At 44.5% G+C, this 25,555-nt stretch overlaps 1 protein-coding gene across 2 annotated transcripts in view; it reads left to right on the top strand.

Annotated features, from left to right (window-relative positions):
* The window catches only part of ALG9 (ALG9 alpha-1,2-mannosyltransferase), a 178,817-nt gene that overhangs the window by 95,154 nt on the left and 58,108 nt on the right, over nucleotides 1-25,555 (top strand). For both annotated transcript variants that reach the window (XM_088481366.1, XM_088481365.1), the window contains exons 11-13: nucleotides 6,518-6,647; nucleotides 7,752-7,899; nucleotides 11,337-11,466. In XM_088481366.1, the coding sequence (XP_088337492.1) occupies nucleotides 6,518-6,647; nucleotides 7,752-7,899; nucleotides 11,337-11,466 (408 nt within the window). The remainder of the gene's footprint in view (nucleotides 1-6,517; nucleotides 6,648-7,751; nucleotides 7,900-11,336; nucleotides 11,467-25,555) is intronic.

Genomic DNA, 25,555 nt, shown 5'->3' with positions numbered 1-25,555 from the left:
AAACCATGTTGCAATGCAAAGGGTGTAAATACATATATTTTTTTGCATGCATGTTGGGTAAATACTGGCTACTTTTGCATGTAGCCCACAAATACTGCACAGCTTTATTATTACTCTACAATGTAGATGTCAGTTTGGACACACTCCTCCCAAATCTAAATCGCTCTGCACAATTTAAATATGCCCCACCTGCAGTGCAACATGGTTTCACCAAGAAGATCAGTTGAGAAAGATCTCTCACTCTATTCCTAAATCTCAATCAGGCCCTATGTTCAATACCTCACAGCGGATTGAGTTTTTAACCTAGGAGAACCACTCTGATTGTCCTATCTGTTAACATACTGTAATATATTACAGCTTGAGGCAAATCAAATTAACCCCGGGAGCAAGCATTTGCATATGATTCAATATACAGATACCGCTACTGATGGCTGAAGTTTTTGTGTGATACACTATTGGACTCACAGTGTATCAGCCCATTTCCACCAACATCATAGAAGAAACCCAGAAGGCTTGAAATTTATGGGCATTCAAAAAGTGACCCCCAATTGGAGGGGTGAGGACATAATCACTTTATTGAAAAAAACTGAAACAAAATGGATCTATATGTTGAGAACTTTGGACCCATATGGGTTGAATATAGACATTGAACTAAAAGCTTTTTTATACATTTTTAAAAATGACATAGAATTCCTAGTATAGATCTTCATACATGACAATATCCTTTTAATAATTTTACACACACATAGTATTTATAGAATGAGCGGCGAACCGGCAAGAAATACAAATGACTAATATATGGATTTTAAAGTGGATTTTATTTAAAAAAAAAAAAAAAAAATTTGACAACACATGGTTGCCACCAAAAAAAGAAGGAAGTCACAAGGTACAGACTTCCTGTTTTAACTTAGCACTTAATAAAGAACAGTATAAATAGAGGCAATGAGCAGCCCAATCCCTATCCTTGACAAAGGACCCAGCGAGGTCCGAAACGCGTTGGAGCAGGAGAGTTTGGAGTCACGTGGAACAGTCCTCACCGCTAGAGCCTGCAGATACCCGGCTGCCGTGGCCGCACTTACAGCGCTGCAAGCAGAGTCGTGTTCCGGAGTGAGAAGGCACCCCGTGCAAGGGAGAAGACCGCCGCTATCACCGGACATTCTGAGGTATAGTAAGGGACAGTTAGGAGAGGAACGGGCATACGGACTCCCACCCACAGCAACGCTGATAAGATACCAGCAAGCTGCCACTCTCATTAGTAACAAAAGAGCATAAACATATATGTGTTATTTGTATGTTTGTTTTGTTTGTCCGCTCAGATCACCACAAGCGCTTAAACACTTTTTGCACTATTACTATTTTAATTTTAAGCAGCTAATTAGTCAAGCGCATACACTCCATTTCTTCCAGTTACTATTGGATTGAATACGTGAATTTAACTTCAGTCCTATGAATCATCAGGATATCCTTGCTTTCACTTGTCAAATAAATCAGGTGCATCTTTTACCAGCGGCAGTGTGAATTAGCCCCGCATGAAGGATAGCCATATAGTTCTGGACTGCAGATTATGCATATTATTGTAAGCAAGGCAATCACACAGTGATTAGCAACAGTATTATTTATATTTGATACAGTCTAACAGTCTGTTGTATCAATTTGTTGAAGGTGATCTTATTGTTTTATTTTTCAACTCATGTTATACTTATAGTTATATGGGATTTTTATAGTGGTTAATAAATATTTTTTGTGTTTATACATACATTCCATCTTCATTTATATTCATACTTATTTACATTTCTTTGGGATCATTAGTGATAGCGCGGAATTTTGTTTTTTTCCTCTTGATTTTTTTTCCTCCTCCTAGGGGATCCCAAGGTGGGAGGCAGACTTCTTCAATTTGCGGACTACTGGCATCAAACAACAACAGATGCCTGTGTCCGAGAAGTGGTCTCTCAGGGGTATGCCCTCACCTTCCAGAGGAATCCTCCCCATCAGATTCTGTCTAGGCCTTGGCGATCCAGGAGGCCATTTACTCCCTGCTGCGGGCAGGGGTGATAATCCCGGTTCCTGTAGTACATCAAGGAAGGGGTTACTATTCCAATCTGGTTTTGGTTCTGAAACCAAATGGGTCTCATCGCCCTATTCTAAATCTGAAAACCCTCAACAAGTTTATCCGTGTACCCAAGTTCTGTATGGAGACTCTTCGGTCAATTATTTTGGCGATGGAACCTGGGGATTTTATGGCTTCCCTGGACATTCAGGATGTGTATCTGCATGTGCCTATTACGTCATCCCACCAGCAATTTCTATGCTTTGCTGTCCTGTAACAACATTACCAATTTCAGGCACTGCCCTTTGGTCTATCAAAGGCCCCTCGGGTCTTCACCAAAATAATTGCGGTTATGACTGCCTTCCTCTGGTGTCAGGGAATCTGAATACTGCCATACCTTGATGACCTTCTAAAACTGGCATAGTCTCCAGCTGTTCTACAATACCATCTGACCGTTGCCTGCCTACAGATACACGGCTGGATCATCAATTGGAAGAAATCCTCTCTTTATCCAATACAGCGAATGGTACATCTGGGAGCACTTCTGGATTCTCAGGCACAAAGGGTGTTTCCGGCCTTATTATTGCGAGTACGCAAATTGCTTCTCAAGCGAAAGGTATCTATTTGATCAGCGATGCAGGTCCTGCGGTAAATAGTGTCCACATTCAATATGGTGGAATATTCTCAGTTCCACTAAAGACCTCTGCAACAATTGATTATCTCCCGAGGTTCATCTCTCTCGTTCGTGGTGGCTACAAAAAGCTCATCTGGACAAGGGTCGCCCATGCTGGATTCCAAATTGGGTGCTCCTCACTACGGACACCAGTCTTCGTGGTTGGGAAGTGGTGACAGGTCATCATACCTTTCATGGAAGATGGACAAACCAGGAAAGTCTCACCTGCCCATAAACATCCTGGAGCTTCGTGCAGTATTCAAAGCGCTCATCCTGGCACAGGATCTACTCCAAGGCAGGCCGGTCCAGATCCATTCCAACAATGCGACCACAGTAGCCTATCTCAATCATCAGGGAGGCACGCGAAGTCAGGCAGCTATGAAGTGACAAACATTTTGATCTGGGCAGAACGTCATCTTCCGGCCATCTCGGCAATATTAATCCTGGGAGTCCTCAACTGGGAAGCTGATTTCCTAAGCTGTTGGGACATACATGCCGGAAAGTGGGCTCTCCACCCGGACATTTTTTAACTCCTGGTGAACATGTTACAAAAAGACGTATGGCCTCACGTCTCAACCACAAGGACCCCAGGTATGGGTCCAGGACCAGAGATCCCTCAGCCGCCTTCATGGAGGCACTGGCAATGAGGAGGGACTTCAAGCTGGCTTATCTCTTTCCTCCGATTTCCCTCCTCCCAAGGGTCCTCAGGAAATTCAAGCAGGAAAGCAGAACAGTAATACTATTAGCTCCTGCTTGGCCCAGGCACCATTGGTTCACCGACATACGGAATCTATCCATAGACACTCCGTTTCCTCTTCCTCTATGGCCGGATCTGCCTGCATCCGGACTTCCCTCGTCTGTCTTTGATGGTGTGGCTCTTGAGTCTCCCATCTTAAGAGCCAAAGGTTTCTCCAGCTCTGTGATTCAGACGTTGCTTAGGGCACGAAAGTCTTCCTCTACCCGCATCTATTACAGAGTTTGGCATTCTTCTGGTCAATGGTGTTCCCACAGAAAGTATGACCCTAAAGTTTTTAGGGTTTCCCGGGTACTTGCTTTTCTCCAGGCTGGGTTAGACCTCTGTCTCCACCTGGTCACCCAGAGAGTACAGTTTGGTTCCAGTGGAGGATTGCTTCTCTGCCGGATGTTAGAATTTTTTTTCAGGTTGTTCTCTAAGTTCAGCCACCCTTTGCCCCACCGGTGGCACCGTGGGATTTGTCTTCGGTTCTCAAGGGGCTACCATTTGAACCTCCGGTCTCAGTATATTTGAAGTGGTTGATAGCGAAGACACTTTTTCTCCTCGCTATCTCTCCTGCATGCAATCTCTCTGTTTTGGCAGCGCTTTCTTGTTGCTCCCTCTTTTTGTTTTTTCACCAGGATAGAGCTGTCCCCTGTACACGGGCGGGTTACCTTTCTAAGGTAGTGTCCTGTTTTCATGTGAATGAAGAGATTGTGGTTCCAGCTTTCCAGTCTTCAAACCTTTCTGTAGGTGAAGTTTCCCTGGATGTGGCTTGTGCTCTCTGTATCTATGTGGATTGTACAAACTCTTTTTTTAGAAAATTAGACGCTCTTTTTGTGTTATATGGTTTTCACAAACCAAGCTAGCCAGCTAACAAACAAACTCTGGCTCGATGGTTGTGTATGACTATCTCTCAGGCTAACACGCAGGCTTCCTCTTTCTCTTCTAAAAACGGTAACAGCACATTCTACCCGGTCTGTGGGACGTTTCATCGTGGTGCCTCTGGTGGCCACGTGGTCTTATGTCCACATATTTTTTTAGGTTCTCTGCCTTTGACACTTTTGCCGCTCAGGATGCTTCCTTTGGGCGGCAGGTTCTCCTTTATGCTCAGGAGCGTCCCCACTTTTAGGGGAACTACTTTAGGATATCCCCATGGTATCCCTGTGTATCCCTATGGACCCTGAAGAAGAAAATAAGAGTTACGGTAAGCTTACCTTTGTTAGCTCTCTTTCTTCGAGGCCCATAGGGTTCACAGGGTACCCACCCTGACGTACCTGGCTGCATTGGGTAATTTTTCTTTTGGTCATGGATTCTCTCATTTTGTGTGAGAGTGTTTCTGGTGTACCATGTTCTTCCTTCTCCTCTTTCCTTCTCCTGCCTTGGGCTTGTTACAAAACTGAATGCCTGTGGCCAGGGGCAGGGTATATTTGGAGAAGGACCTGAGACATCCTGGGAGCTGAAAGATTAACTGTTTGGTGCCTGGATCACTCCAACCACATTTCTCCATGGTATCCCTAGGGACCCTATGGACATCGAAGAAAGAGTTAACAAAGGTAAGTCTACTATAACCTATTCCTGTAACATTACTTATAAGATTGTGAAAGTTATCCCTTTCCATGTTGTGGCACAGCTTTGATTGTGGACCCAGGCCCTGAATCAGAGCCGGACGCTCTTTCAGAGCTCTCGCTCTGAATCAGGGCGTTTTTTTTTTTTTTGAAGCCGGCCTCCTGGCCGCTCGCTAAGCTGTGGGTGACCACCCACAGCTTTTGCGAGCGACCAGGTGGGTGATGGTACGGTCTCGTTCCCACAAGCCCCAGTGAGCTTCCTGCTCTAATAGAGCAGGAAGCTCAACTACTGACATCACGAGTGATGTCAGTAGGGTCGCCCTCAAATGACAGGCGTTCCTTCGGGAACGCCTCTGTTTGGCCAGCCACCCCCCCTCCCTGCCTACAAAACGGGGCAAGCTGTCGTTCAACATCGACAGACGCTCCGTTTTGTTGCGAGCCCCGGAGCCAGTAATTTCTCGCTCCGGGGCTCGTGCACGCGCAGGCCATCGACCCGCTTGCGAGCGCATCTGAATCAGGCCCTCAGTTTTTCCTCAAACACCTCCTCTAACAATCATAATACACACAACAACCTTTAAACACCCACTGTACTCCCAGACTTATTACGCCTCCTTAGAACTCTCTGAATCACTGGACAAACGTTCCCTCAAACGCCTCTCCCACCTCCCTTTTTATTTTCCCCCTAAACTTCTCTCACTTCTCTACTCCCAAAACCTTTCTACACAACACCCCTGACTGCCTTCTCACCTCTTTAACTCTGTTTCTAACTCCTGGCCTGTCCTTACTACTTTAGGCCTGTTCATCAGTGATGTGAGTAGATTCAAGCCACGGTCTAAATTTACTCCAGGTGCTGATGTTAATACCAATGTAGCCAGCATGTTGCATCTTCAAATCGCTCCAAATAGTCCTGTTTAGGGCTATGTGACTGTATACCCATTCCTTTGTTACAAATATACTAATGACAAATATTCATTATACTATGGAGGAATCCAAACCCTGCAGCTAATTATCCGCGCCGACCGATTCATTTATCAGGGTTTACCCCGCACCTTAAGGTTCACAAGAGAACTTTTCAAAGAAAGTGAGAAAAGGCACCCTCTGGGTTGTAATGCGCGGGGAAAACACATCGATTTCACACTTTACGCAGAATCAATGGTTTAGCGCGTGTTAACCCCTGGTTTACTGCACTGGGAAAAGGCTATTTAATTTGATAGCATTTCCCCTTGCAGCGCTATCAATTAGCAGTGGGGCATATCCTGCGGCTAATTGAATTCTCCCCTATATGCAAACTAAAAATGAAAGAAAAAGTAGCAAAATTGTGGAAGAAGCACAGGAATTGTGCCTGGTGTCTCACTCCATATGGCTCAAAAAAGGATTACATTTGTAATTCCGTGTCTTGCCAAACTTCAGTCTTAAACGCAATTTTTGCTGCTATTAATATACTTTTCGTTTCTTTTGATCTAACATTAGTGTTTTTTTCTTGTTTTTCTCTATAGAAATGTTACCACTTTTTATTCCAGAGATATCGTTTAGAGCATTACACGGTTTCTTCCAACTGGCTTGCACTTGGTACTGTTCTGCTGTTTGGCGTCCTGTCTTTTTCACGTTCCATAGCCTTGTTTAGAGGTGAGCTAAAGTATACTTCTATAACCAATTCCAGGGAAATACTAGGGTAGATTATGCAGTATGTGAAGGACTTTCAGCTTCCAGAATATAGCATTTGTTTGCTTATTTATCTTCATACAGCAAAGACAATATATCTGAAATGGCAAAAAAAAGTGTTTTTTTTAATTGATATAAGTGTATGTGTTTTTGTTGTTTTTTTAACCATCACCAATAAAGTCTTTACTTCTGCTTCAGCATTCATTCACCTTTCCATGACCACAAAAAGACAGACTACATGTAATAAATCTGCATATTGTTTTGAAAAGTAGACAACCTACATATCAAATGAGGGTTCCATGTGTTTATTGTTGCCAGGACTGGGTAGATCTGGTCCTTAAAACCCACATCTCTGGACTTCTTAACTCTTTCTGTGGCTTTAGGTGTTATAGTCTGATGATCTGACTAGTAGGAGAGCGCATTGTTTGAAAGAGGGGATTCCCACTTTCAAAGGATGGTGCCACCAAGTATGTAGGTGCGGCAAGGAATGGGTGCGCGGAGTGCCCTTCCCATCCACCAGCTCTTAGTATTTCTGCAGTTCAGGTTGATAATGTCTGAGATTGCCAGACAATAACCACTAAGGGGGATAACTTTAAAGTGACGACTCCCATCTTTCACCTGATGGTGAACCTGAGTTTATTGAAGCAAGGATGAGGAAGGAGGATTTGGTAAGTCCTGCTTCGGCATTGGCGCCGACGAGAGGTGGGGGAGCTTGGTCCGGTTGGTGGAGCCTGGCAGGGGACTAGGTCAGAAACCGCCCCCACTGCTCAGCCCACCACCACTGGACGCTCCCTGATAGCAGCGAAGTGATACATGGAGCAGTGAGAAAAGGAGATTGCTGCTGCAGATGTCTCCTCTCACTTTCCGATGTACCACTGTGGCTGCGCTGCCATACAGGCACGGCCAGGAGGTTACAGGTGGGGGCATGCCGCCCCTCTGTGCTTAGTGCTTCTCAAGTTTTTTTGGGGGAGGGTGTGGCCGACGCCTCGCTAATTTGGCCATGCCCCCTCCTCAGTACTTAGGCCCGTTTACATTTGCTTGATGCTTAAAGCTTTGTCTGTTTTTCAGGATACCATGCACCTTTAGATCTATATCCTGAGTTCTACCGAATTGCCAAAGATCCAACTGTTCACACTGTGCCGGAGAGCAAGACCGTGAATGTGTGTGTGGGGAAAGAATGGTATCGATTTCCCAGTAATTTCCTTCTTCCTGACAAGTGAGTGACATAAATAAGTCCTAGATTTGCTACACAATGTGCCTACAGCTACATAAAACGTAACTGTATGGTAAGGATATGTGTCCTCTTTCTGAAGGCCGAGGTCAGACTGTCTCTCTCATGAAATCAGCCTTTTTTTTGCCACTCTATAGAAATATAGAAATGAGCTTTATTTATCCAACCATTAATCAGGATTTCATATCTGAAAAATTGAATGGAAACACATGAACAGTAGACATATATTAAGTGGACATGATGGTCATCTCTTCCTGCTGCATGATATTTTGAGACAGATTGATTTCTTTTGGTTGTTTATTGGAATATTTATATCTAGATTTCATGGGGTTTATATAAAGGGACAAATGGTGAGCGATCTCAAGAAAATACTTACACTTATATTTATGTTTTCAAAAACCATTTTTAGATGATGACTGCAACCCCAAAAATTTAACCAGATAGTTATAGTGATTATATACAGTCCAGTGTGTCCCCCAATATGTTTTGTAGATCTTGTGTATTAAACAAGGGTTAGTAGCCCTGTGTATGAGGTCCTTTGGTTAAAAGTTGTAGTGTTCCCGCTAGACTGTGGGCAGGGCAGGACGCTAAAGGTGCGGGCAGGGAGTCTCTGCGTGCTCCTTTGGCACTCTTAGTCTCTGCACTCAAGCGCACTGCATTTTATTTACCAGGTGGAGATCAGTCGCCGCAACTTTTCCAACCCACGGGATACTGCGGCCTGCGAGTCGGGGAGGCGCAAGGTAGGCTGTTTTAGCGGGACGCCAATAAAAGGACAAAGCGCATTTTGCCCCTTTGAAATCGGCAGGGCGCGGCGCCTCGCCCTCGCTAAAACAGCCTAACGGGAACACTAAGTTGTTGCATGGAGTTCATTAACCTATATCAAAATATACCAATATATGCTGCTTTGTGCAGAATAACAGAAAATACAGTGGATGTGGTAATATATGTCGACAGTCAGAATGTTGACATTGTTATAATGTCAACTTTCACAAATGTCAACATGTTTGTTATGTTGACATTTAACATGACGACAGACAGAATGTCAACATAGCATTTCTAAAATATTTTAGCCTAAACCTAAGCATAACCCTAAACCTAAATCTAACACTAAAATGTTCTGTCAACATTCTGACTGTCAATGACCGGATACCAGTAATATAAACACTATACACTGAAGTGCCAAAAGTCATGGGATAGATGCCTAGTAGCATGTAGGACCCCTTCTAGCCCAGCGGTGCAGCAACTCGATGTGGGATGATTTCCAAAAGTGGACGGAGGAATTCTGGAGAGATGTTGACCAATGCCGTCTGGATAGCTTTCCACAGCTCCCTGACATTGTTATGTGCAAGATCTTGGGTGCGAATGGACCTTTCCACCACATCCCATAAATTCTTGATTGGGTTCATGACTAGCAAACGAGGTGGCCATACCATTCGTCAGAACTATCCAGACGCTCCTCAAACCAATTCTGGACAATTTGGGACCAATGACTCTGTGCATTATCCTGCTGGAATATTCCATCGTTGTGGGGAGTACATGAAGTCCATGAAGGGCTGCAAATGGTCATCAAGCAATGCAGCATAGCAATTAGAAGTCAATGACATGTTCAGGCGGACCAGCGGACCCAACCCATGCCATGTGAATATATCCCACACCATTATGGAATCACCTTCAGTCTGCACGGTGCCTTCTTGACAACTGGGGTCCATGGCCTCATTGGGTCTGCACCACACCCGAACCCTACCATCAGCCCAAAACAACTGGAACCATGACTCATCGGACCACGCAACATGTTGCCAGTCCTCCGGGGTCCAATTAGCGACGCCATGAGCCTAGGTGAGGCGCTGTGTCGTAGTGTTAACAGGGGCACTCTGGTGGGACTTCTACTCCCATATCCCATGGAAGCTAAAGAACACTGCACTGACCTGCTGGATATGCGCCTGGTACCTCCTGCATTGAATGTGAATGTTATTTGAGCCAGTGTCGCTTGTCTGTTACCACAGACAATTCTGCCCAGGCGCCACTGATTACGATCATTAAGCACCTGTGGTCGGCCCCTGCGCTGTCCACCAAGGGGTGGTAATACTTTCCACAAGGTATTCCCGGTACACACGTGACACCGTAGATTGGGGAATGTTGAACGTCTGCACAACTTTGGAAATGGAATGTCCATCCGTAAAGCAACCACTATCGTGTCCTGTCTGATCTCCGATAATTGTCGCCTTGCCATGAGCAGCCTAGTTGATGTTCAAACTTACTCATGAGATGTCAGATTACAACAGTAATTTTGCGCCTCTGTACTCTGCACCCCATCCCCTTGGTGTCATATTGTTCATATTTGAAGAAGAAATGTGCCCAATCATATTTTAAGTCTTTGGTATTTGTCATGTAGCTGTGAACAGAAATTTGAATTGCGTGCATGCATGACTATGAACACAAATCAGAGTCTTGTGTTTACACTGTTTTTGGTTGATATTAAGACAAACATATGGGGCAATATAGTCAAATATTGGAGAGCGATATGCTGGGTAGACAATGGATAATATATCTTTCATACTGCCGATGAACTATATATCGTCCCGACCATCTGGCAGTGTGTATACACAATGTATCTGTGAATGACGTCTTTCACTAATATATTGTATCAGCCGTGCTGCACGGCAGATGCAATATTGTGTGCAGATATAACGCTCACTTCTGCTTGTGTGTACACCCAATCAAACGACCGATCCATATGCTGGCCACAGGAACCAGTGAAAATGGCATCGCAACTGGTTCTTCTGGCTAGACATACCATGCGGCCGATTGATAAGTGTGTCTGCACAATATAGTTTGTGCATAACCTTACCAAATTAGCAGGTCGGTTGGATGGTCGATCCGTCATTCCAGTGTGTACCCCGCAATAAAGTACCAATCAATTAGCTTCTAACTGTAATCTTTCTAGCACTGTTTAATGACAGTTAAGCTTGGTACACACTAAAGGATGTGTGTACCCAGTGATGCGACCCCCACGACATGTCGGGCGGCCGGACAGACTAGCCGATCCGGTGCCCGACTTCCCAATATGTCTTCACCTGCCGCATCCTGCTGCATGGGGTCGTCAGCCGCATTGTTGGGTTTAGCTGCATGTAGAGCCGACCTGACGTTACGGCCGAAGACCCCATGGGTACAAACTAGACGATTGGGTACATAGTGGGTACAAACTAGACGTTTTTGAGGATTTGTTGTTCCGATCGTATAGTGTGTACCCATCTTTAGAAGCTGATTGACGCTTAATCTTTCTCCACTTTATCTCTCTCCAAGATTCAATAAATCTCCCCCATAGTTTAATCGCATTGTCTGATAGGACACAAGATTTTCCAATCTGAGTCCCACATCAATTCATTAATTATGTTCTATGTTTTGATCTCTTTCTAATGTAGTTGGCAACTCCAGTTTGTTAAATCAGAGTTCGGGGGTCAACTCCCGAAACCTTATTCTAAGGGACGTCGAGCAACAAGAATTGTTCCCAAGAACATGAATGATCAGAATCTGGAAGAGACATCTAGATATGTGAGTGGATTCTATATGCACAGTTCTCTGTTGTTTGACCCTTTGAGACCTTGAATTACCTACAGATGTGTCCTGCTACATTGCTCCACACGCCATGCTCTTCGCGCCCTGCCATGCCGCTGCTTGGCGTTCTAACTCTCATCATGCTACAGCAAGTCACAACGTAATGTAATTAGGCACTGGAAAAGCCGGAGGGTGTAATACAACGTTCTGTCCACCAGATGTCGCTTTTCCTAACTTCACTGCGCATGCTTCAAATAGCCAACAAAGCTTCGTTAGTGCCGCCTGCTCATTAGCTGACTAAACCTGTCATTTGTTAGACTATACATGTCACAGACGAAGAAATTTGAGGCTGTGTTCTCGGGCTGGGTCTTGGATCTGTTTTGTTTGGGTCAGGTATGCTCTGGAAAGAACTGGGATTAATGAAGTTCCTGCGCATGTTGTAATATATCGGTTGAAGTGACCTTTGAGTGAATACTGAAGGACGGCTGAATTCCGGTTAGGACCAGAGGGTAACTGGACTCCAGGTAGAATGGAGGTTGGCTGGATACACACAGAAGTGTAGCATTTGAAGAATCAGCAGATACGCTTTGTGGAGCACACTAAGGAAGCTCACTAGACGAGGCTAAGAGTCCTGTTGCACTGGCAACTTGTTACTGCAGCAGGTATCCTTTTATAGAGGTTGCAGGAAGCTGACTGGTGGGGAACTGTGAAGGAGCTGTTCCATTGGTGGAGGCGGAGTCACGTGGGCAAATCCAATATGGCTGCGCCCATGGACCGGAGGGCGGCAGCCTAACCATGCGGACGCTGGAGCCAGAGCAGACTGCGGGTGCCTGTGTCCAGGAGGGAGGATGCTGACGGAACCAGCCGGGGAGATGGAGCCGCTGCAGCACCATGTGAGTGCCGAAGACGCCACAGGTGAGTGTCCGCAAAGGTAAGTAGCGGGGTCTGTTTCTGAGGTCTCTGTGGGGACTTGTGACAGTACCCCCTTTTCCATGAGTGGCCTCTGGACACTTTTTTTGGTTTATGAGGAAACTTCGTATGAAACGCTTTGATTAGACGAGGAGCATGATCATCTGAAGAATGAATCCAGATCCTTTCCTCCTGACCGTATCCTTTCCAATCAATGCGGTATTGAAGACGATTAAACGGGAATCTAGGATTCATTCGACTTCGAATTCTTCACCTCGTTGAGTTTGAACACCAGAAATTTTGTGAAGAACTTTCTGTAATCTGTTTAGAATCAGTAGCTTTAGAAGGGAGATGTGAAAGGAATTGGGAACACGAAGGATTGGTGGCAGTCTCAACTTGTAGGCTACTGGATTTAGAACTCTGATTATCGTAAATGGACAGATGTAACATGGAGCCAGTTTCATTCAGGGTACACGGAGTGGAGAGCCAAACCATATCTCCAGGTTGAAAACTTGGAACAGCCCGTCTTTTGCGATCAGTGAATTTCTTGTATCAGGCCGAGGCTTTGGTCATAGCGGAATTAACCTTTTTCCAAATGTCAGAGAAATGTTGGAGAGATATATTGGCAGCGGGCACGTCCAAAACTGGGAGTAGAGGCAACTCTGGAACGCGGGGATGATGACCAAACACTGTGAAAAAAGGAGTTGATTTAGTAGAAGTATGATAGTGATTGTTATGAGCGAATTCATCCCATGGGAGAAGTTTAATCCAGTCACTTTGAGAGGAAGAGATAAAGGTGCAAAGGAACTGCTCCAGGTCCTGGTTGAACCTATTGGTTTGCCCGTTGGTTTGAGGATGGTATGCGGTGGAGTATTTTAGTTTCACCCGTAGGGCCGAGCAAAGCGACCTCCAAAACTATGCCACGAACTGCATCCCTCTGTCAGAAATTATTTCTTGTGGTAGGCCATGTAATCTGAAGATCTCCCTTATGAAGAATTGAGCAAGTAATGGTGCAGACGGTAGTCCGTTAAGGGGTACAAAATGGGCCATTTTCGAGAATCTGTCCACGATAACCCAAATCGTATTATGACTGCGAGATAGAGGGGGGTCAGCGATGAAGTCCATTGACAAGTGCGTCCATGGCTGCAATGGAATGGCTAGTGGTTGAAGTTGCCCAGGCAGAGCCTGTCGGGGCACTTTGTGCTGAGCACAGGTGACACACGAAGAAACATAGGACTTTACGTCCGCTTTCATTGAATGCCACCAATAAGACCGCTGGACGAACTCAAGAGTTTTGTCCATTCCTAAGTGTCCAGAGAAGTAAGAAGCATGTGCCCTTTGTAGTAACTTCTTGCGGCGATTAGGAGCAACAAAAGTTTTCCCAACAGGGGGCTTCGTGGACAAATTAGTAGTAGCGAAAGTAGTTGAGTCTAAGATCGGATGAGACTGTTCCGTGGATAGATCGGAACCACTGTCCATGGAACAAGAGAGAGCATCGGCTTTGCAATTTTGTGATCCAGGACGATAGAGTTTAAAGTTGAACCTAGAAAAGAACATCGCCCATCTGGCTTGCCGGGGGTTCAAACAATTAGCAGACTTTAGATGCAATAAATTCTTCTGGTCTATGTAAAGGGTGATTGGATATTGAGCCCCCTCTAAGAGATATCGACATTCTTCGAGTGCCAATTTTATGGCGAGCAATTCCTGGTCACCAATTGAGTAGTTCCTCTCTGCTGGCAGGAATTTTCGAGAACAAAACCCGCAGGGATGAAGTCTCTCATCTTCGAATCGTTGGGAGAGAACAGCTCCAACACGTTCAGAAGAGGCATCCACTTCCAGGATGAATGGTCGTGTTAAATCTGGCTGCTTCAAGATAGGGGCAGAGATGAACGCCTGTTTAAGAAGTTGGAAGGCAGAAGTGGCTACTATGGACCATTTGGTTGGATCTGCTCCTTTGCAGGTAAGGGCTGTGATAGGTGCTACCAACGTTGAAAATCCCTTCACGAACTAGTGGTAATAGTTGGCGAAACCTAAGAACCGCTGTATAGATTTCAGAGATGAAAGGGGGAGACCAATCCTTTACCTGATCTCGATGGCTCTCCAGATCCTGAGAAAAAATCAAGATGTCGTCCAAGTAGACGACCACACAGTTGTAGAGGAGATCCCGAAAAATTGAATTTACAAAGAATTGGAACACGGCCAGGGCATTGCAAAGACCGAAGGGTATAACAAGATATTCGTAATGCCCATCCCTGGTGTTGAAGGCCGTTTTCCATTTGTCTCAAGCGCTTATACAGATCAAATTATAAGCTCCACTTAAGTCAAGTTTGGTAAAAATGGTGGCTCCTTTGATTCTATGAAACAGTTCGGTTATAAGAGGAAGTGGGTAACTATTCTTAATTGCTATGTAATTAAGTCCTTGGTAATTGATACATGGGCATAGACCACAAGCTTTTTTTTTACGAAGAAAAATCCAGCTGCAGCTGGAGACGTAGAAGGTCGAATGAAGCCTTTACTTAAATTTTCTTTGATATACTCCGATATGGCTTGGGTCTCGGGTAAGGATAACTAATATGTTCGTCCTCTGGGGGCGTTTTCCCAGGGATCAGGTCTATGGGACAATCCCAATCTCGATGGGGAGGCAATGTATCGGCGTTCTGTTTACTGAAAACATCTTGGAAGTCCAAATAGGGCTTGGGCAGACCCTCAGGAACCTGCAGAGCAGAAGATCGAACAGGTACTACCCGATGGAGGTAGTTCTTAAAACAAACAGAACTCCAGGAGGTTTGCATAGTTGACCAATCAATTTGTGGGCAATGTTTCTGTAGCCAGGGTAGAACTAGAGAATGAGAGGCTTTGAGAATCACTAGGAAGGACAATTCCTCAGAATGGAGCACCCCAATGGTAAGTTCGAGTGGCTTAGTACGTTGAGTGATAGCTCCACTTGTAATGCGACTACCATCAATGGCAGTTAAAGTGATGACGCCAGGTAATGCTTCAATGGAAATTCGATGTTTATGGACAAACGGTCTCATTCAGACCCGGTTGCAAGCACCGATGTGCTCGCAACCGGGTCGATAGTAAGCCTTGCGCACGCGCAGCGGCCGCACTGCACGTGTGCAAGCCCTGGAGCGAGAGAGAAACTCTCTTGCTCCGGAGCTCTCTACAAAAGGGGCGGCTGTCGATGTTGATCGACAGCTCACCCCGTTTTGTAGGCGGGCCTGGGGGGTGGTTTCCAAAACAGAGGTGGGCGGCCGCACTCACATCATCAGTGATTTCTGTGGTGAATTTCCTGCTCTTTCAGAGCAGGAAGCTCCCTGGGGCTTGCGGCTGCCGAGACCCAACCTTAGGGTCTCGTCGCAAGCCCCGATGGTCGCGATGGTGTTCACCTTCGCGACCATCAACCTGGTCGGTCTTTAAGCTGTGGGTGGTAACTTACAGCTTACCTCACGACCAGGAGGCCGCACTTCAAAAATGAAGTGGCCGCCCTCATTCAGAACGAGCGCTCGCTTCTTGCGGGCGCCTCTGAATGAGGGCCAAAGTCCTTAGTCACAAAATTTCCTGCAGCTCCGGAATCCAAAAACGCTAGTACAGCCTTGGAACCTGGGAAAGCTTCAACTGAGCCGGTATGGTAGCCGACAAGCGAAAACGGTTGACTTGCATGGGCTGTGCGCCCACAGGAGGCGAAGGTAAACGAGGAACCGAACTTGTTCTCCCACGTTCGAATCTTCCTCTCTCCAGGGCTCGCTCCCTATACCGTAGGTCCACTTTTTTTGCAGAGAAAGATCAAATCATTCAATTTAGGTGGAAGTTCGCGGGAAGCTAGATCATCCTTGAGTCTCTCTGAGAGACCATTCCAGAAGGCAGCAATGAGAGCGTCTTTATTCCAATTGAGTTCTGAAGCCAAGGTTCGAAATTGAACGACATATTTCCCAACAGCTCTGCTACCCTGACGGAGACGTAGGATATCTGTTGAGGCGGAAGTAGTCCTTCCAGGTTCATCAAAAATCTTGCGAAATGTTGAAACGAACTCTGGGTAGTTAGAAAGTAATGGATCCGATTTCTCCCAGAGCGGTGAAGCCCAATCGAGTGCTTGTCCAGAGAGCAGGGAGATTATGCAGGCTACTCGGGTCCTGGCTGTCGGGAAGTTGGCAGCTTGAAGCTTGAAATGAATCTCGCACTGGTTTAGAAAACCCCTACATAGTTTGGGACTACCATCGAACTTGCTTGGAGGTGCATGTTGAAGACGAGCAGTAGGTGGTGCGGGGAGGGAATCGGCGCAGAGGAGGAAGATGCAGCTTGAACGTTTAACTGAAGCAGGATTAGACAGCAGAGTCTGGATGCTGTCCAGATGAGTGGACATATCCTGAATGTATTGAATCAGCTGTAACTGTGAGGTCTCTTGTCTTTCCTGAAGTGATAGAATATCCGGAGAGGAATCTATACCAGATCCCTGACCGCTTGCTGAGTCCATCGGGCAAGTGCAAACTGTCACAGACGAAGGAATTTGAGGCTGTGTTCCCGGGCTGGGTCTTGGATCTATTTTGTTTGGGTCAGGTATGCTCTGGAAAGAACTGGTTTAATGAAGTTGCTGCGCATGTAGTAATATATCGGTTGAAGTGGCATTTGAGTGAATACTGAAGGATGACTGAATTCCGGGCAGGACTGGAGGATAACTGGACTCCAGGTGTATTAGAGGACGGCTGGAACATAGGGCAGGAACAGAGGATAACTGGAGTCCAGGTGTAATGGAGGACGACTGGAACTCCTGGCAGGACCGGAGGATAACTGGACTTCAGGTGTAATGGAGGGCAGCTGGAACTCCGGTCAGGACCGGAGAATAACTGGCCTCCAGGTGTAATGGAGGACCGCAGGATACACACAGAAGTGTAGCAATTGAAGAATCTGCCTATACGCTTGGTGGATCACAGTAAGGAAGCTCACTAGAGGAGGCTAAGAGTCTTGTTGCACTGGCAACTTGTTACTGCAGCAGGTATCCTTTTATAGAGGTTGCAGGAAGCTGATTGGTGGAGAACTGTGAAGGAGCTGTTCCATTGGTGGCGGCACAGTCACGTGGGCAAATCCAATATGGCTGCGCCCATGCGGATGCTGGAGCAGGAGCAGACTGCGGGTGCCTGTGTCCAGGAAGGAGGATGCTGACGGAGTCAGCCGGAGAGGACGGAGCCTCTGCAGCACCATGTGAGTGCCGAAGGCGCCACGGGTGAGCGCCCGCAAAGGTAAGTAGCGGAATCTGGTTCTGGGGTCTCTGTGGGGACTTGTGACAATACAGTAGTACTGAACTGCATTTTGTCATGAAGCTAAAGCTGCAGTTAACTGTGTAATAAAGGATTACATTTTTTGGGGTGCGAGTCCTTTGATTTATAAGAATACATATCTGCGTTGGTGTGAAGACGCATGCGCTGCATTTCATAAAGACGGATCAATTCAAGTTAAATATTCTTAAGGTACTCTGCCATACTTAATACATTGCTCTGAACTGGCCACCAATTTTCAATTCTATGTTATGCCACGAAGCTGCAGTTTACTGTAAACCGCTATAGGCATTGTATTACAGGTGTAGTCTCCCATATTCAAATATTCCGAAATACTGAGTTTTTTTGGCTTGACTGAGATAATGAAACCTTTGATTTTTGATGGTTCAATGTACACAAACTTTGTCTAAGGCACAAATTATTAAAAATACTGTATAAAATTACCTTCAGGCTTTGTGTATAGGGTGTATATGAAACATAACTGAATTTTATGTATGTACACAAACTTTGTTTGAGCCACAAAATTATTGAAAATATTGTATAAAATTACCTGCAGTGTGTAGAAGGTGTATATAACACAAAAATGCATTGTGTGTGTATATTTGGGTCCCATTCCCAAGATATTTCTTTTATGATATGCAAATATTCCAAAATACGGAATATTCCATTATCCAAAATACCCCTGGTCCCAAGCATTTTGGATATCGGAGACTAAACCTGTATACTCCTTACGGCCCGTCCATACTGTGTACTGTCGCTGCAGTTTTTCATAAACAGAGATCATTTCAGGTTCAATACTCTTAAAGTACTTTGCTCAACTTTGTTTTGCTCCAAACTTTACTCATCCTTTCATCTCTTTGTTATGGCAACAAGCCGCATTAGTCCAGGCGTCTTTACTCCATCTAATGGTAGTATGTAGTGTGGAGGGCCCATAATGAGTATTAGCGGTTTAGTCTCGACACAAAATGATAATTTCAAGCACCTGGAGGAGTGACTGTTTACACTGCCTGAATGTGATTGGCCAGCCTCTCATGGATCACCGTCCTCTGCTACAGTATTGTATTTAGTACTGTAGTTTCCAGCCGTGGAGCATCTGCCACCCAGCGGTTAAACAATGTATTGCATGGCGTGTAGTCTATCGCGGCATACAGTACGCCACACCATAACGCTTATTGATATGCCCGGCAGTTCCTTTTGTTTTTTTTGTCAAGAATTTGTGCAAATTTTTAACTTTTCATAGTTCACATTTTAGCAATAAGTATCTATATATATATATATATATATATATATAATAAAGTCCATATAAAACAATGTATTTGTTTTAGCTGATATGTGTGAGATACTATTATTCAAAAATTAATGTTATCAATTAAGGTTAAAAACTTAGATTGTAAAGGTTCTTTTCCTGCATGTAAATTGATCTGTGTTGAGATGTGCCATGTACACACAAGCCATCAAGACTTCCTGACCACTGATGCAAGTATGAACACCAGTATACTGTGTAACTGAAGTTTGCCTTGCTGTTACAATACCCCTGTTATGATGTTGACAAGTGACGTTGGCAATCGACCTTTAGTAAATTTACCCCTAGGTGTTTGCAGCAGTATGATGCAAACACAAAATGGACACCAAGGGGTATATTTACTAAAGGTCGTTTTAATTTGATTTTAATATATTAAAAAAAATGGATCTAAATGTTTCACACATTTACTAACACTTTAAAAATCAATATTAAAAAATCATCTGTTTATAAATGTGTGATTTAGCCCCTGAAATACATCGATGTTGATCAAGTTAGATCAATTTTTAATCGATTAAAATCGACCATTAGTAAATTTGCCCCCTAGGGTTGATATTTATTTACCAAAACCAGTCTAAGATCAGTAGCATATATTTGGTATGGAAATCTCGTCTTATCTCTGCTTGCCGTTTCAACAGCTTGATTATAACTCTGCATGAATCCCTTCAGAAAGGCTACATGCAGAGCGTGCGCTGTATAAATAAAAATCTAATGGTGTGTTCTTAAAAAAAAAAAAAAAGAAATTTTTACAAAAAATTGGCATCTTTTTTCAGATGATTAAAATAGTGTTCAGAATTGCCTCCTAAATCATGAAGGTTAATTTGTTGTGACGTTCGTAACTTTTTAAGTCGCTGCTGTGTGTCTCACACGCGGAGCCTGATTTCTTAGTGATCTGTCAGCATTCAATCAGAATGAGACCCAACATAAGTCTATTTGCAGACCTGACTCAGAATCGTTCCTATTTCTGACTGCACACAGCAAGTAGGCGAACATTGACTAACGTCAGCACACCGCGGGCACCTCCTGCACTTACGCACATGTTATTTTTATAAATATGAAAAAGTAACTATAATTTGGGCTTTTTAAATACATGTAAGGATTCTTGCATATTTTTGGACTGTTAAAGAGCAGTCGCTTTTTTTTCAATATATTTTTAAGTAATACTTTAGTTTTCTGCCTGCAAAGTCAAGATCAATAAGCTTGAGCCCAAGATGGCAGATCAAGTTCATGTATCTGAGAATCAGTGTAGGGACTGGCTAGATGGGAATGACCGTGAAGCGGTGGCCAGCTTAACAAATTATTGCAATATTTTGGAACCAACATTCCCTATGTTTAAAGGAGTTGCAGTTTGAAAAGCATGTGAGTGCCGAGTTTGTATGATATTTTATATATATATATATATAAAATTGTGATGGATAAGTTTTAAATATGTGTATATATAGTATATATTTTTTTATAAACATTAACATTGATATTTAGTATATTGGTCATCAATATATCGATTTTCGGAACATCACAAATTTCGTTTCCCCAGCAGGTAAACACTGGGGGGCTGAGGGTTGGTGAATTTACATTTTCCCATTGGCTGCTCCTCTCTGTAGTCGCTGGGTGGGGTGCCTGCCGTGCTGACCGATCATGGTCTGCAGCACGGCAGTCACTGGGAGAAAGTGCAGGACTACAGAGGGGCCAGGAGGTCCCTTTGCCATTGGCAGCTGCAGGAAGATTGTCTTGAAGCAGCCGCCCATTGTGTGTTACCAGCAGGCCGCATTGTTTGCTATGTCAGATAATGCACTGCCTGGAGTGGTCGTAAGTAATGCGAGCATGCCAGGCAAGTTGTTAAGCAGCACAAAATTATTTGTCAGTCCAAGTAAATTCTGTACAAGAAACCTAATTTATTAATTATTTAATGTGCAGTTTGCCATTGGCACTTTGGCCCGGATTCAGTGCCGAACGCTCTGACAGAGCGCTCGCTCTGAATCAGGGCCAGCCTTCTTGTTTTTTAGAGCGGCCTCCTGGCCGCTCGCATAGCTGTGGGTGACCACCCACAGCTATAGCGAGTGGCCAGGAAGATGGTCGCTATGGTCAAGACCATCGGGCTTGCGACGAGACCCTCGTGGTAGGGTCTCGTTGCCGCAAGCCCCAGAGTGCTTTCGGCTCTAAAAGAGCCGAAAGCACTCCCACTGACATCACTTGTGATGTCAGTGGGGCCGGCACCAGACGGTAGGCGTTCCCATGGGAACGCCTCCGTCTGGGTAGCCACGCCCCCGGCCCGCCCACCAAAGGGGGCGTGCTGTCACTCACCATCGACAGCACGCCCCCTTTGGTACAAGACCCGGAGCGACTGATTGCCCGTCGCTATCCGGGTCTCGTGCAAGCACACGACGGAGCCGGCTCCGTCGTGCGCATGCGCACTGGGCCGCCATCGAACCGCTTGTGAGCGCTCGCGAGCGGGTCGAAATCAGGCCCTGTGTCCTACGCTGCATTCACTGTACGGTCCATGTGGCTTAAGCAGACCACTAAATATTCATCTAATGACTCAGAAACATTTTGTTTTTATTAATTTGTCTACTGTGTGGATTAACCTCCATTGTCCATCCCAGACACCTACTAACTTCAGTAGTGAACTGGAGGGAAACCCTCCCTTTCACTGTTCTCACTAGTAGCTCACTGCTAGACACAGCATCCCTTCTCTCCCCAGCCTGAGTCCTGTCAGCACATGGAGCCAGAAATCCCCCCCTTGCGGAGACCCTTTTCGCAACTGTACTCCCATGGGGGGGTTGGGACAGAGATGAGACAGATTGGGAGGAGAGAGAGACAGAAAGAAGTAGGGGGAAAGGAGAGACAGATGAGAGAGACCGACGTGGGGGGGGGGGTGAGAGAAGAGAGGTGATATGGGAAGGTGGATGAAGACCATTGTTAGTGCTTGAAGCTGATGCCCCCTGCGCAATGTCTTACATGTGTTCTCCAAAGCACAACCCCTCCACCCTCAAACCCCCCTCCGCCCAACATGAAGGGGCCCCCCTACGCCCAACATGAAGGGGGAGACCGATCAGGGAGAGTGGTAGCTGAAGCAGAGGTAGAAATAACAGAGAGCAAGAGAGAGATGGGTAGAACTTAAATGAATTAAAGACTGTGAGGGGGGGGGGGGAGATTTGTGAGCGGCTACACTAGCTAGTGACCTGGCAGACTAGTTTTTTTTATGTTGATTCGACAGAGCCTTAGTTTCATTCTTGGATAACATTTGCATGTGTTAATGCAGGGGGCCGTATAAGGCCCGCGGAATCATTTGGTCTGGCCCTCTGAGCTTTTTTCTGCTAGCCTCATCTGGCTAATAGGGTGCCTAGAATGGCACAATGCAGCCAGAATCTGTGCAAAGGTGCCGCCTGGTGTGTCCTTAGGACGCTTCAGACGGTGTCACCACTGCCCTTACAGCTCCCCCTTACAGCTCCCAGTATCCTCGGGATGCTCCGGGTGTTGCTGTAATCACCGGCGATTGTGGCCCCGCCCCTGTGTGATGTCATACGGAGGGGGTGTGGCCTGCACCAGGCCCACGAATAATGTTATATACAGTATATCAAAATGGCCCTCTGCAGAAAAAAGGTTCCCCACCCAAGTGTTAATGATTAGATTTAAAAAAACAACAACTCTATTTAATGCAGGACTTCTAAGTCTGTGGTCAACATTCACATGCTGGGTCATCATGCCCAGTAAAGGCATAGGGTGTGGAGATCTTTCTGCAGATTTATTGAGCTCTAGCAACTAGTATGAAGGTATGACCCCTTACGTAATTAAAGGGAATTACATTGTTAATACAAGATAAGACATGACTACCAAGACAGTACCCAGTGTTGCAGCAACAGGAGCCCCACACTTATACTTCTATTGCCATATATTAATAACAGTAGAGGCTGGTGGTGGGCAATGAATTACAGTGGAGGGGAGATATGAGCTGCACTACATATGTATATATCATAAATAGTAGACTTTGGCTCTGTTTATTGGCTAGTCACATTGAGTAGGAAATATTGCTTTTTATTCACTGTGACTGAGTACCAGAGACATTTGGATTGGATTGTTTTTGTTGACAGATAAATACACGAGAGAGAGAGAAGAACTTGCAGTGGAGATGTAAATTTAGTTTTTTAGAATTCCTAAATATTGTCTAGTTGACCAAGATGTGAACCTGACTGGCACAACTGGGAGGTCACCACATTTCCTCTATGTGTGTCCGTTACCAGTGGCCTGTGGGTACAAAATCATCTTGTAAGTAACATGCTCCAGAGGCCACTGTGATTTGCGGGTACAGCAGAGCACCTGCTGGGTTCCTCTGTTAGGACGTGAAGGACAACAGCTTCTGTCACCTGTGTTCCCTATGTTGACATTGCCCAAAGAAAGGTCACCAAACCTGCTGGTGAAGTACAATCCCAGTAAAGCTTAATGAAGCTCTACAGTAAAAGCCAGATGGCTGAGGGTAGCCCACCTGTGTTCTGAAATGCAGACTCTTTCAGCAGAGCAGTGCTAAATGGTACTCAAATATTTTCTTTAATATCCCACATCATTTTAAACAAAAGATGGTTGTTGATCATACGTCTCTGTGCATCCATGTTGGGGTGGATTTCTGTTGGCACACAGTTAGACCTTGGAAAAACCGCACAATTGGTTGTAGTGCGCAAATTACAGTATGTGAACAAATATTTATTTTCTGGTTCAGCTGGACTTTTATTTATAGAAAAATAATTGGACCACAAACAGTGTCTTTTGCAGGCAAGGGGTTTTTATTTGCTTTCTTCTGGAATCAATCATTTGAAAACAGTCCTGCAAAACTCCTGCTTTAGCCCCTGTCTGATAAAGCCTTTATATATTACCAGTGTGCGCACTTAAGCGCCCTTTACCTGACAATGTTGACCGGGATTTAGAAAACAAAAAGCTACAGGCCCTGCCAGACACACGCTCCATACCTGCCCTATATGAACTTGTCTGACAAACTCATAAATAAGATAAGCATTTGGCACTTTACCCCTTTTTTTTGCACATCTTGCACTTGAAATGTTTAATATATATTATGAGATTTCCCTTTTAAATATCTGATTTCTTGATACATGTATGTTTTTATGTTCTCTACATTTTTTGTTTAACCTTTTTAGCATAAATAAAATCTTTGTATTTTTTGTGTACATATAAAGCACTTGTCTCTATTCATTATTTTAAATAAGGTTCATGTTCAGTATATACATGGTGGTGTCGGTCTAAAAAAAAACATTTTACACAATTGCACTGACACTTTATCAGTATCTTGGAAATTATATTTATGTTTGTACATTATATTATTGCACAGATAATATATAATTTTTCTTAACTATACTTTTTTACTTGCACACTGTTTTTTTTAATCTATTTATTGATTAATTGTCATACACACACATCTAAAACACCTATTAATTTTATTATCTACATTTAAGCACTGCTGTTGCTATATACCAAGTTTACCTGCATATATATATCCACAGGGAACAGGACATTGTTACATAGGTACAAGGTGACCAAAATAGAATTACAGTCAAGTTCACAAATTAACAACTATATGTAATTACAACCTGAATATTACTTAATTATGTAGAGAAAACAGAAGCAGGGAGGGCAATGCTTGCAAGATTATACATTCTAGGTTGGGAATATTATATAAATGTAACATATATACAATTTATCTGTACTGAACTAATAAGATTAAGGGCCATATTCAATTAGGAGTGAAAAGTCAGTTTCTGCGGAAAAGTATCGCCGATGACGTCATTTTTGATGATTTAATTTATCCCCGTATTCAATTTCAGCGTCTTTTCGCCGGCGCGATAAAGCAATGCAATGTAACAGGCAAAAAAGTTTCGCCTTTGAACACCCGGCGGAAAAAAGTGCAGCATTGGGGTTTTGGGGTGCAAACTTGCGGGGACCACCCTAAACCCTTATTACACCCCCCTTGACGCTAACCGTCAAAAAACGCTAAAAATTACACAGAGGAGACCCCAAAAAAGCACTTTGAAAAAATGGGTGAAAAAAAAAGTTGGGGTACAAATTCAAAAACAAGCGAAATAGCATTTGGGGGGTCTGCAAGTATGGGGGAGGTGTATTTTTGATTGCAGGTGCTTGCTGAAGGTGCGTTTTTGGTGCTATTTAATGCTTGACTTTACACATTTTAAAATATGCTAGCACCCATTTTCATGTAATTTGATGGGACTATTTATTTTCACCCAAAAAAGTAGCAAAATGCTATTCTTCACCATTTGCTGGAAGACTGAACGTAGCGCCTATTGAGACCATTTAAAAACCCCAAATACCTTCAGCAGGGCTATTCGGTGGTACCCATAGTGATCCCCCATGTCAGAGCATCTTTTGGTGGGTGTCAGGCTGATTTCCCCAAAACTGGTAGAACTTTTTTGCCAATTTCAGTTTCGCCAGGTCCCGTTTTCGCCGATTCCAAATTGAATACATGTATACGCGCGTTACTTTTTTGCACAGAAAAGCGGCGAAGACGGCGAAAAGTCCGGCAACTGACTTTTCACTCCAAATTGAATAAGGCCCTAAGGCTTGAGAAAGGGTAAGGCTTTTACCG

The sequence above is a fragment of the Taudactylus pleione genome, unplaced genomic scaffold (genome assembly GCF_031769625.1).
Source record: "Taudactylus pleione unplaced genomic scaffold, aTauple2 ptg000270l, whole genome shotgun sequence".
Lineage (NCBI taxonomy): Eukaryota > Metazoa > Chordata > Amphibia > Anura > Myobatrachidae > Taudactylus > Taudactylus pleione.
Note: the sequence above shows the minus strand (reverse complement) of the source record. Positions and strands in the feature narration are given on the sequence as shown.